Here is a 13,108-nt window from a genome sequence, read left to right as displayed (position 1 = left end):
TGACCCCAAGAAAGCCATTCTTGGTGCTCAATCCTTGCAGTTGTTCTTTTAATATCTAGCAATAACCTAATTTTCCAAATGTGTTTTCTTCCTTTTTTCAATAAAATTTACCTTTTTAAGAACATGATTGGATTTCTGTGTCTTAGGAGGTAAAGGTTTGTGCATATGTTAATGAGCTGATACAACAGCTGGGTTGCCCTTTTCTTTTGTTTTCTTTCTCGACTTCCCCGAGGGAGGGGTGGAAAAGCGGAGGGGCCTCAGGAAAAACTTCCCAAGTGAATGTTTTCTGGATTGATAAAGACAGTTTTCACTTGGGTGGTGGCAGAATTACCAGCCTGGAGTGGCCAGTATTAATTTTTAGAGTCTTTGTGGGCCCCACCTTCTGCACTCGAAGTGCCAGAGTGGAGAATCAGCCTTAACAACTCTGTCCATCCTTCCCTCTGTGTTGTCTGCCTGTCCATCCATTCACCTTCCCTCTGCACCATCTGTCCATCCTTCAGTCTATCTAAGGGCGCCCATCACCGTGGTATCAGAGTACCTTTCTTTCAGAAAAAAACCTTCCCCAACAGCCTGGAAATCCCAACCCATGGCCCCCTGCTCATTGCAGAACCTGAACACCTGGAGCCAGCACCCACAGCCAGGCTCATTGTCAGGGACTCTGCTGCAGAGGGAAGTGACAGAAACTGCAGGTGACCTTGAATGAGGGGAAGCTGTGACACAGCTCAGCCTGCAGGGGTGGCTTTCAGGCTGGAAGGAAATCGGTACATTTCCGGGGGGGAGGGGAGCAGGGAATGGGTTTTTCTTCATGCACTGAGCCAGATCCTCCACTGGTGTAAATTAATTGGCTTCCATCAGGGTCCTTCGGCCACTTCCCCAGCTGGAGCAAACTGACCATAGTTCCACTGAAGACATGGGCAGATCCATAGCTGCTGTAGATCAGTGGAGCTGCATTTACAGCTGGGGGAGCTGGTCCATTTCTCCCAGCTAATGCTCAGTCCCTATAATTCATGGATTTCCCGCCCATGTTATGCTCTCCTGGATTAAGGAATATCAATATAGCACACACACACCGACGTCAGAGAAGCCATACATATGGTTATAAGCAGCTGGCCCAAGAGGGTAACAAGGTGAAGCATCAACCTGTCTCACTGTCAGGCAAAGAAATGTAACCGGAATAAAAAATAAATCAAATAAATAAATAAAAAAGATGGGGGGAAGTGAATGCAAACAGAGTTTCAGTGAAATTCAGATTGATACAGCTGTAAGTGGTTGGACTGGAATAGCCACTAAGGGGCAGCAGAGGGTAAGGAATATGGAGAAGGGGTCTGGTTTTACCCTCACGTTTAGCCTGAGAATGGCGTGGAGGATCTGTTGGGCCCTAGTGTCCCATCTCCAAAATAGACTAATGCCATATTGTGATTACTTTAGCAAGCATCTAAGGGCCTCATGGAGGATAGGTCCATCAACGGTTATTAGCCAGGATGGGCAGGGATGGGGTCCCTAGCCTCTGTTTGCCAGAAGCTGGGAATGAGCGATGGGGATGTTTACCTGTTCTGTTCATTCCCTCTGGGACACCTGGCATTGGCCACTGTCAGAAGACAGGATACTGGGCTAGGTGGACCATTGGTCTGACTCAGTAGAGCTGTTCTTATGCTCTTATGTTCTTATGCCTCTATAGGGAGCCTGATGGGTTCTTTAAAAACAGATAGTGACAAAGGCTCCCTACCCCCAAGGGATTACCTATACAGCGGGGAAAGGCGGACCAGAAGTGGGAGGCAGACTTGCAGAAAGCAGAAAGGACTTGCCCAAGTTCATACAGCCACTAGTGTCAGAGTCAGGGGAGTCACCCTTAGACTGTCAGTTCTTTAGGGAAGGGACTAGACTGTCTGTCTGGGTGTCTACACCCCCTCGGCACTACTGCCAGTAATGATAAAACCCTTCTACTGTCTGCACTGAAGCTCTGTCCTCCAGTCCAAGTTGTTTTCTTATGTTCTTGCAGAGAAATGCAGAATGAGGAACAATAGTTGGATGTTACAGCCAGACAAGTGTGAAATAAGTAGGCTTGGCAGAATTCAGTTTTGATGGATCCTGTCCATGGTTATTTTTAAGCATTTTTAAAATTATTTTATCTATTTGTACAAAATTAGTAGTGGGAGGGTCAACATCGCATGTGAAAATATAAAAGGTCAATATCTTTAAATTAAACTATAGTAAGTTCTCAGGCAGAATTTTCCTTACTTTTGCCGATCGATAAATTTCAGTTTTTATGGATAGAAATATTTTTTCGTTGGTTTGTGTGTGCGCACTGGGAAATTGACATTTACCAACATTTACCAATAAAAATCTTATACTTCCAAGCCCAGAAATAAGACCTACAGTGTTGTTTTCTTTTAACAGTGAGGGCGATTAACTATTGGACTCAACTATCAAGGGAAGTGGTGGATTTCCCATCTCTTGAAGTCTACAGATCCAGACTGGAGGCTCTTTGGGAAGATGTTTTAGCCATGCATGATTTATTGCAATTAATACAGGGGCAACTGAGAGAAATTCTCCAGCCTGTGTGATACGGGCGATGAGACCAGATGATCTAGGGGTCCCTTCTGGCCTTAAACTCCCTGTTCCAGAACGTGTCAGTCACTATAAAAACAACGAGGAATCTGGTGTCACTTTAAAGACTAACATTTATTTGGGCATAAGCTTTCATGGGTAAAAAACCCACTTTTTCAGATGCATGGACTCCTCATTGGTTTTGTGGATAGAGACTAACACGGCTCCCCTCTGATAATCAATCCCTATAGTTCATCATATAAAACTAAGCTGGGGGGAAGGAATTGCATCCTGGTGTTCAGCTTTGTCCAGAGCGGATGGGATGCTAATAGTAACCTTGAGGTTAAAACACAAGGCTGGAGCCTGGGAGATCTAAGCCGTGAGTCTCATTGTTATTAGTGGCCTGCTTTCCCGAGGCACAACCCGGCTCCGATCAACAGTGTCCTTATTCTCATTTAGTATCACCTCTCCCTTTTTTTTATATGGGAGGCGCTGAGACTATGGTGATAAGTAACCGCATAAAGCCCTAAGGCAGTGGCTCTCCACCTTTCCAAAGTACTGTACCCCTGTCAGGAGTCTGATTTGTCTTGTGTACCCACAAGTTTCACCTCACTAAAAAACTACTTGCTTACAAAATCAGACATAAAAACACACACGTGTTGCTTAGAAATGGCCGACTTTCTCATTTTTAACCATAAAACAAATCAATTGGAATATAAATAGTGTACTGACATTTCAGTTGATGTACCCCTGGAAGACCTCTGCCTACCCCCAGGGGTATGCGGTGCTCCTGGCTGAGAACCACTGCCCTAAGGAATGTAACCCAAGTAACTGCAGCAATAGTAAAAATGGACAGTCTGTCACCTCTCATCTGGTTCTTATTTTGTGTGAGACACTTTCTCCTTCTACACAGAACAGTTTTGTCTTCATAAAAAGTACATAAGAACATAAGAACGGCCATACTGGGTCAGACCAAAGGTCCATCTTGACAGAATCCTGCCTTCTGACAGTGCCAATGCCAGGTGCCCCAGAAGGAATGAACAGAACAGGTAATTTAGAATTAAGGGCCCAGAATAGACAGGGGCCAGATGACCAGTGGCTGGAAATCGGCCATAGCACCATCGGAGTCAATGGGCCAGACCTGTAGCTGGGTGAATTGGTGTCGTTACAATAAACTCAGTGGTGCCAGATCCCCAGCTGGTGTAAATCATAGTAGCCAAAATACAGCTGCTAAGCCTCTGGCCCGCCGCTGGCTGGGAAGCAGACAGATCCACACAGCTGCACAGCTGTAACTAGAGTTTTAAGGATCTGTGCAGTGTGTTTTCCTGTTGCTTGGCCAAAACGTTACCATGTAATTTCTGGTGCCCCTTGTGGCTTGTTAAAAAACTTGCAGTTCCTCCCTGCCATGACTTTTTAATCGTTGCCTTTGCTCCCTGCTTGCAAAGTGTGTAATCTCCAGGGCTTTTTAGGGAGAGCTTTGAATTAATGCCCCCATGGGGCTTGTTAGCCGCAGCACGAAAGGTTGGCAAACAGCAAATGTATGTTTGGAAAGAGAAGAGAATTGTAGCTAAAGGAAACCCGGCTGTGTGCAGGGGGGAGCTAAGCCAAGGTGAGACATTTACAAGGAGAGAACAAAAGTGTCACAGATAAATACAAAGAACTTTGGCCCAGACCCTCCCATTGATTTCAATGAGCTGGAGTTTTATTATTGCTATTTTCCAGATACAACCAAAATAAGTAAAAGAATCAAACCCTAAGGCAGATAAAACAGCTGCAGCAATAGTTAAAATGGTCAGACTGTCACTTCTCTTCAGGTTGTATGTTGTATGAGATACTTTATCATAAGTGGTTCGCACATGTTGTAGGTGAAGGGTTTGAACTGACCTGCTTTCTCCAAGGAGTCATAGCCCCAGAAAACAGCTGGTGGGGCAGCATCGGGGCTGTGATTGTACCAGGAGATTAGATCCTCACCGGTTACACTGTTGTTACAGGGAAACTCAGCTGAGTCCCCCGCTGGGAGAGTTCAGGAGCCTGAGACACCTCCTCATTGACTCCTCCACCTTGAAAAACTGCCACCATCGAGCTCAGACTGTGAACAATAATCTCGGTGCTGACTGGAGAGCTTTTGCTAGCCTCAGGGAATGAATGGCACTGAAGAAGACAACCTATCAAAGTGGCAAGATAGAAGAGAAGTGTTGGCTGGACTACCATAAGGCTCTAAGAGAACGCTGCACCCATGGAAGATGGGCATCTTGTGTCCTTAGGTTTCTTTGCAAGTCTCCCAGGATTTGGGTCTATCTTATGTATGCAGAGAAAGTATTTGTCCACAAACCAGTTTCCTCAAGGCCTTTTTCATCTCCTTGTTCCTCAGGGTGTATATAAAGGGGTTCAGCAGAGGGGTGACTGCAGTATAGAATACAGCCACTACCCCATCAGATGCTTGACTCGAAGAGGGATGCAGGTATATGAAGACTGGGGGCCCATAGTACAGCAGCACCAGGGTGAGGTGGGCGCTGCAGGTGGAGAACGACCGCTGCCTCCCTTGGGCCATGCGGATCTTCAGGAGGGCAGAGGCGATGTAGGCATAAGAAACGCAGATGAGCAAGAAGCAGCCTGCTCCCACCGCCCCAATGTTGGCCAGAATGACGACTTGGTTGGTGGCTGTGTCGGCGCAGGCCAGCTTCAGCACAGCGGGGATGTCGCAGACAAAATATTCCACGTGGTTGGGGCCACAGTAGGGCAGGCGAAAGGTCAGGAAGGCCTGGACCGCGGCATGGATTGAGCCAGTGAGCCAGGTGCCAGCTGCCAGCCACAGGCAGGTCTTTCTGCTCATCACCACGCTGTAACGCAGGGGGTGGCAGATGGCCAGGAAGCGGTCATAGGCCATTACCGTATAGAGGAAGCACTCGGTGCTGCACAGGAAATGGAAGGCGTAGAGCTGCGCCACGCAGCCGCCGAAGGAGATGGCCCTGCCACTGGGCCCCACCAAGCCAGCCAGGATCTTGGGCACAGTGACGGAGGAGAGGCAGGCGTCAAGGAAGGAGAGGTGGCCAAGGAAGCAGTACATGGGCAGGGCGTGGAGTCGAGGATCGCAGAGCACAGTTAGCAGGGTGAGGGCGTTGCCTAGCAGGGTGAGCAGGTAGAGGAGGAGGAAGAGGAGGAAGAAGAGAGAGGGAAGCTCCCTGGTGTTTGGGAGTCCCTCCAGGATGAATTCTGTCACCGGCGTTTGGTTTCCTGGCTTCATCTGCTTCCCCTCGTGCAAAGCAACAGTAACTAGAGCAGTACGAATTAGAGGAGAAGTTATCCCAGTATGTGTCTGTCTGTCTCTCTCTCTCTCACACACACAGTTCAATGGAGTAGCATGACACCATAACTCAGAGGTCCTCTCACTCTAGTGTCCCACCCGCCCCTCATTGCAAGCCAAAGCACAGAGATTATTCATCCCCTCCGGTATCTATCTAGACCCCATGACTGTTGTATGTGAGAGCCTCAGACTTTTAAATGTATTTTTTCCTCACAATACCTCGGTTTTACGGCCTGTGAGCCGAGGCACAGAACAGCTCAAAGACATGCAGGAAGCCCACATCAGAGCAGGAGATTTAAAATCAGGTGTCTCAGATCCATGGCTAGTGTCAGGGCTGTATGCCCACTTTGAACTTTAGGGTACAAATGTAGGGGCCTGCATGAAAACCTCTAAGCTTAACTACCAGCTTAGCTCTGGTCCGCTGCCACCATCCCAATAGATTCCCTCCCTGGGAAGCTTTGAGAGACCTTCACCAATTCCCTGGTGAATACAGATCCAAACCCCTTGGATCTTAAAACAAGGAGACATTAACCATTCCCCTCCTTCCTCCCACCAACTCCGGGTGAATACAGTTCCAACCCCCTTGGATCTAAAACAAGGAAAAATCAATCAGGTTCTTAAAAAGAAGGTTTTTAATTAAAGAAAAAGGTAAAAATCATCTCTGTAAAATCAGTATGGAAATTAACCTTACAGGGTAATCAAACTTAAAGAGCTCAGAGGACTCCCCTCTAGTCTTAGGTTCAAAGTACAGCAAATAAAGATAAACACTCTAGTAAAAGGTACATTTACAAGTTGAGAAAACAAAGGAAAACTAACACGCCTTGCCTGGCTATTTACTTACAAGTTTGAAATAGGAGAGACTTGTTTAGAAAGATGTGGAGAACCTGGATTGATGTCTGGTCCCTCTCAGTCCCGAGAGCGAACGCCCTCCCAAAACAAAGAGCACAAACAAAAGCCTTCCCCCCCCGCAAGATTTGAAAGTATCTTGTCCCCTTATTGGTCCTTTAGGTCAGATGCCAGCCAGGTTACCTGAGCTTCTTAACCCTTTACAGGGAAAAGAATTTTGGAGTCTCTGGCCAGGAGGGATTTTAGAATACTGTACACAGGACAGCTGTTACCCTTCCCTTTATAGTTATGACAGCTAGTGACGTCACTGCTGGACCGTCCTTCCTCTCATCTTGTCTCATCTCACATCATCTGTGAACAATGTCCTGCTAGTGTAGGTAGATAAATAGCCTGACTACCAGTCTGTCACCTCCTGACCAGTCACTATCTATCTCTCTATCTATCCCTATACATACCAATCTTGTTGTCTCTTGCACATTATCTATCTAGCCTGGTTCTCCTCTTCTCACCCATCATCAGCCTGCCGGATGCAGGAAGGGCATGCTGGAGTGTTATCAACCACTGAATGATGCTGGAAGCTGACCTTGTTGGTCCACGTGTCTATTGCATGATTCCGGTTCCAATTCCAACACTTGTCCACACAGGAAAGTCAACATCCAGAATGCCTGCACAGATGACAGCCAGCATGAAATCTGGGGATTTGTATAAAGCAGGAAGACTGGTATCCTCCCCTGATCTGGGAATGAGCTGATCCCAAACTGGGAGAGGTTAGGGAGAAAGGACCCACTAAAAGCAGGTGAACTCTTAGCTGCCCTCTTTAGGGTTTCTTGTACCATGTGTCCTATGAAACAGCTGGTACCAGAGCCTCAGATCAGAGCCTGGGCTGGATGGACCTTGGGTTAACCTGCTCTGGCAGTCCCTCTGTCCCTAAAGAAAAGCCGTTCCCCGCTCAGACGCACTCACCACTCTCACGGTACGGGGATGAGGAACAGATGCTTTATTGTCTCCGCTGTGGCAAAGTGCCCAAGTCAGCCAAGTATTTGAAAGATATTTTCACCCTTGGGTACACTGCTCACCACGCTCCTGGGAGCTAATTGTCTAACGCAAATCCAGGTCTCCCGTTCCCAGACCCTATCAGCAGGGGAGAGAGGGCATCCCATTGGGATTCTTTGCTGAGTGTCGGATGTTCACTACCCAGGGCTGCGTTGCTGCTAGCTACATTGAGATCATTTTAACATGCCTCTGGCAGCTTCCAAGGTCCCGGGAGCTTTACTGGGACAAGTCTGCATCGAGCATGATCTAGTGGTGAAAAACCGGCAGGGCATCACTCAAACAGGCCAGGCACTGTGGGGTCGGGGGGGCCTGGGTTGGGACTGAGGGGCATTAGCCAAGCTCAGGCTGGGGAAAGCCCATTGCTGGAGTAGCAGTGGGTAACCCCTGCTAGTGTAAATCCACCAGAGTCAATTGGAGTCATTGTGGCCAGATCCCCATCTGGCGTAAATCAGCCACAGCTCCACTGGAGTCATCGCAGCACCTCTGAATTAGAGCAGCTGCACAGCTGGCCGATGCGAATACCCAGATACATAGTTCTTGCCAATTCACCCTATGGGGGGCTGGGAAAGAATTTCCCCCCAGGCAGTGACCATGGGGTTTTCTGGCCTTCCTCTGCAGTGGTAGTGGTGGTGCAGTCGCTTGCCAGGGTCACCTGGATATGTCTCACTAAATCAAACCCCCACCAGTGCAGGGAAACCCCCCATCCCCACCCAGGCAATGGTGCATCTCGGTCTCTCCTGTTCTCTCCCTGTGGATGTAATCCTTGGTCTAATTTCATGTGTTGGCTTTAGTGGGAGGATGCTGGGTGGGGTTGGTGGCCTGTGAGATACAGATGGGCAGACTGGCTGTGCTGATGTTCCCATCTGGCCATAAACTCTATGGCATTCTACAAAAAGTCCAGAAGCCTCCATTTTATGTCCCCTTCTGCCTGGACCGCATGTTATTGCAGGGTTGTATAAAGAGAGGTGTGTGTGTGTGTGTGTGTGTGTGTGAGAGAGAGAGAGAGAGAGAGAGAGAGAGAGATTCGGTTTCACATTGTTTCAGTGTTTTCCCATGAACTCTAATGGTCCCCTGTGATAAATGAGGGGGAGTAGCACCCTTGTGTAACTCCCCACCATTCAGTTAGCTATAAAGTCCTTTTTAGTAACTGTTCTCTAATTTCCTTACCTGTAAAGGGTTAAGAGACGCTTAACATGAGTTGGCACCTGACCAGGGGAACCAATAGGGAAGCTGTATCCTTTCAAATTGGGAAAAGATGCTGGGTGTAGACAAGACCGCAACATGCTATAAGGTTTGGGACAGGTATAAAAATCATCAGCATCATACCTAGAAACTACTCCTTGGAAACCACAGATATGTAAGTAGATCAGGAATGTCTAGTTAGATGTGATTAGATTTAATTCTTCATTTTGGGCTTGTGGATTCCTCTGTGCTAACCCCAGGTGCTTTTGATTTGCTTGTAACCTTTAAACTGGACCCCAAGAAAGTCATTTTTGTTGTTCAATCCCTAACAACCTTAGTTTTCAGATGTTTTCTTTCTTTTTTCATTAAAATTTACCTTTTTTAAGAACTTGATTAGATTTCTGTGTCTTAGGAGGTCAAGAGGCTGTGCACAGGTTAATCAGCTAATACAACAGCTGAGCCTCCCCTTTCTTTTGTTTTCTTTCTTGGCTGCCCCGAGGGAGGGTTGGAAAAGCCAAGGGGCCTCAGAAAGAAAAATCTTTCCAATTGAGTTTTTTTTCTGGATTGGTGAAGCAGATCGACACTCACCGGCGCAGTGCCTCCTGCTGGTTTCCTCAGGAATTAGCTCGATTCCAGCACATAGTGCCCCTGCTGGCCGGTGTCTCTCCTGCCTCAGGGCCCCTGTGTCCCTCCCGGACCCCAGTGCCCAATACCTCAGGGTTCTTCCCCCAGCAGAACCTCCACACACTGTGTCTCCCCTCCCAGGGGAACCCCCAACCCTCTACACCCATCTTGCCTCAGTGGCTACTGCCAGTCATCATCTAGCCTCAAGGGGCAGACTGCCGTCTGTAATGGCCATTCATCACTGGCAAAGGGGTTGGACCAGCTGCCTCTGCCTATCCCCGGACTGCACCTCTGGAGGCCCGGTACCTCCTTAGGCATTTAATAAGGCCTCAGCCTGGGGAGTTGCCAGGCTGGAGCTTCCCAGTTCCTCTTGCCTTTCCCCAGTATTGCTCTGCATCACGTACCCTCTGTTCCCAGGCAGCTCCCTGCCTTCTGGCCCCGCAGCTCTTTTATAGGGACCAGCCTGGCCCTGATTGGCTGCCTCCCAGCCTTTTCTTCTTGGCTCTCAGCCCCAGCCCTCTCCAAGGGCTGGCCTTTAACTCTTTCAGGGCCAGAGTGGGGGTGACTGCCCTGCTACAATTGGCAAAAGACAGTTTTTCACTTGGGTGGTGGCAGCATTATGAGCCTGGAGTGGCCAGTATTAATTTTTGGAGTCCTTGAGGGGCCCCACTTCTGCACTCAAAGTGCCAGAGTCGAGAATCAGCCTTGAAAGCCCCCATTGTCTTTTTCTGGCTTGTGCTGTGTTGTGTACACAACAGGCTTGGGAGGACCTCCCGCTCCTCGCTGTGAGGAGTTGGGATTTGTAGTACCAGTCATGAGCATAAGACAGAGTTTCATAACCACAGTCTGTATTCATACCTCAGCTTGGCCATCGAGTTCAGACCACTACAAGCTTTCATACAAAACCTTACCTGGTATACGTTTTTGCACAATGACATTGTATGCAACCAGTTGATTCAATTGCCTATTTTGGGGATTCAGACCCCCTGTCGTACTGTTAGGTGTCTAGACCCTCCAGTCCCCTCCCCGCCCTACTCTTACCCTTAGACCCCACTCCCCTTCCAGCTGTAGGGATAGATTACAGGAGGATTCCCAGCCCCTCCCTGCCCCCAATCTAACCTGCTAAGCCCCACTACCTTCTTACAGCATCAAGTACAACGAGGGTTGTCAGCACTCCTGGTTTGGCCGGGAGTCTCCCGGAATTGGGCTCTATCTCCCCGAGATGACCAAAGCCAATCTGGGAGATTTTAGGCCACTAAAAGTCCGGCGGCGTATAGGAGCTAAGGCAGGCTCCCTGCCTGCCCTGGCCCTGTGTGGCTCCTGGAAGTGGCAGCATGTCTGGCTCCTAGGTGTAGGGGTGGCCAGGGCCAGGGGGACTCTGTACACTGCCCCCACATCGTGCTCCAAGCACCAACTCTTCAGCTCTCATTGGCTGGAAACAGGGAACTGCAGGCAATGGGAGCTGCAGGGGCAGCTCCTGCAGGCATGGGCAGTGTGCAGAGCACTCCTGCCGAGCAGCCACAGGGATGTGCTTTTTGCTTTTGGAAGTCATACCAAGCCAGGACCGTCAGGGAGCCTGCCTTAAGTCCTCTGTGCCGCTGACGGGGAGCTGCCCAAGGTAAGCACTGCTTGGAGCCTGCACCCCTCAATCCCTCCTGTGCTCCAATCCCCTGCCCCAGCCCCGAGCCCCCTCTTGCACCCCTAACTCCTCATCCCTGTCCTCACCCCAGAACCTGCAACCCTAGCCAGAGCCCTCACCTCCCCTGCACCCCAACCCCCTGCCCCAGCCCAGAGCCCCCTCCCATGCACCTAACCCTCGACCCCACCCCCCAGCCCAGAGTCCACACCCCAACCCCCTGCCCCAGTCCAGAGCCCCCTCCCACACACCTAACCCCTCAACCCCACCCCCCAGCTCAGAGTCCACACCCCAACCCCCTGTCCCAGCCCAGCGCCCCCTCCCACACACCTAACCCTTTGACCCCACCCCCAGCCCAGAGCCCAGACCCCAGAGCCCTCTCCCACACATCTAATCCTTCAATCCCATCTCCCAGCCCAGATCCCACCCCCCACCCCCTGCCCCAGACTGATAAAGCTGGGTGAGGGTTAGGGACAATGAGCGATGGAGGGAGGCGGGATGGAGTGAGCGGGAGCAGGGCCTTGGACAAGGAGCGAGGACGGGGCATGGCCTCGGGGAAGGGGCAGGGGACAGGGCAAGGATGTTTGAGTTTCTGTGATTAGACAGTTGGCAACCCAAACTACAACCCAGGAGTCCTCCCCTCCAGTCCCTTCTTCTCTAACCATTCCACAATTGGAACAAATGTTTGCAGAGGTAGGAAGAGAATGCAAGAATCCAGGCTTTAATCATGAGGCCCCATTCCCATCCCTGAGCTGGGGACAGATCCCAAGATTCCTGACTCCCAGCCCTCCTGCTCCAAGCACCGTAACCTGCTCCTTTCCCAGAGTCATAAATCTAAAATCTGAACTTTCAGCTGTTCCTACTCCAAGCCACTGACCCCAGCTCCCCCACAGAACAAAGGCGTCCTGACTTCTGTCTCCAAGTCCCTCTCTCCCTGGCCAGTTCTCAGGCAGCTCCTGCTGGAAGCAGGATAATCATAGCTCAGGGCCCAGCAGCTTCCTGCCCCCCAGTCTCATCAGGGCATCCTTCATCTCTTTGTTCCTCAGCGTGTAGATGAGGGGGTTGAGGAGCGGGGTCACCGTGGTGTAGAATACAGCCAGCACACCATCCAGTGGGTGCCAGGATCCTGGCGTCAGGTAGATGAAGAACCCGGGCACATAGTAAGTCACCACCATGGTGACATGAGCCATGCAGGTGGAAAAGGCCCGACGCCTTCCCTCGGCCGAGTGGATCCTCAGGATGGCTGAGACGATGTAGACATAGGACACCAAGATCAGAAGGAAGCAGGTGAAGGCCAGGAGGCCAATGTCCACAAATGTCACAAGCTCATTGAGTGCCGTGTCCCCACAGGCCAGCTTCAGAACAGCCGGGATATCACAGAAGATATGTCTCACCCTGTTCTCTTGGCCATAGGGCAGCTGGAAGGTCAGCGCGGTCTGTATGGTGGAGTGCAGGGAGCCCCCTAACCAGGTCACTACTGCCAGGCACAGGCAGGCTCTGTGGTTCATAATGATGCTGAAGTGCAGTGGCTTGCAGATGGCCAGGAAGCGGTCATAGGCCATAGCCGTGTAGAGGAAGCACTCGGTGCAGCCAAGGAAGTGGAAGAAGAAGAGCTGGGCCACGCAGCCCTGGAAGGAGATGGCCCTGCCGCCCGGCAGGAAGCCAGCCACCACCTTGGGCACCACCACCGAGGAAACCATCATGTCCAGGAAGGACAAGTGGCAGAGGAACCAGTACATGGGCTTGTGCAGCCGGCGCTCCTGGGCCACCACCAGAAATATGAGCAGGTACCCACACAGCGTCAACAGGTAGATGATGAGGAAGAAGAGGAACAAGGGAATGCACAGCTCTGGGGGATATGGGAGCCCCACCAGGATGAAATGGGTCAGCTGGGATCGGTTCCCACACTCCATTTC

At 50.3% G+C, this 13,108-nt stretch overlaps 2 protein-coding genes across 2 annotated transcripts; both read right to left on the bottom strand.

Annotated features, from left to right (window-relative positions):
- Positions 1–3,425: 3,425 nt before the first annotated feature.
- LOC117885764 (olfactory receptor 10S1-like) lies at positions 3,426–5,791 on the bottom strand. The gene is made up of 2 exons (XM_034787189.1): positions 4,880–5,791; positions 3,426–3,452 (listed from the first exon to the last, which is right to left on the bottom strand). The coding sequence occupies exons 1-2, from the start codon at positions 5,789–5,791 to the stop codon at positions 3,426–3,428; spliced, it is 939 nt and encodes a 312-aa protein (XP_034643080.1).
- Positions 5,792–12,166: 6,375 nt separating this feature from the next.
- LOC117885541 (olfactory receptor 10G6-like) lies at positions 12,167–13,108 on the bottom strand. Its single transcript, XM_034786811.1, has one exon. It carries the CDS (start codon positions 13,103–13,105, stop codon positions 12,167–12,169), a length of 939 nt encoding a protein of 312 aa, XP_034642702.1. The 5' UTR covers positions 13,106–13,108.

The sequence above is a fragment of the Trachemys scripta genome, chromosome 12 (genome assembly GCF_013100865.1).
Source record: "Trachemys scripta elegans isolate TJP31775 chromosome 12, CAS_Tse_1.0, whole genome shotgun sequence".
Taxonomy (NCBI): Eukaryota; Metazoa; Chordata; order Testudines; family Emydidae; genus Trachemys; species Trachemys scripta.
This window is presented reverse-complemented; position numbering and strand designations above follow the sequence as displayed.

Coding starts and splice junctions, on each gene's coding strand:
- LOC117885764 (XM_034787189.1), bottom strand. CDS start 5,791: ATGAAGCCAGGAAACCAAACGCCGGTGACAGAATTCATCCTGGAGGGA. Junction 3,453..4,879: donor AAAAGGCCTTGAGGAAACTG/GTTTGTGGACAA, acceptor TGTTCTGTGTAG/AAGGAGAAAGTGTCTCACAC.
- LOC117885541 (XM_034786811.1), bottom strand. CDS start 13,105: ATGGAGTGTGGGAACCGATCCCAGCTGACCCATTTCATCCTGGTGGGG.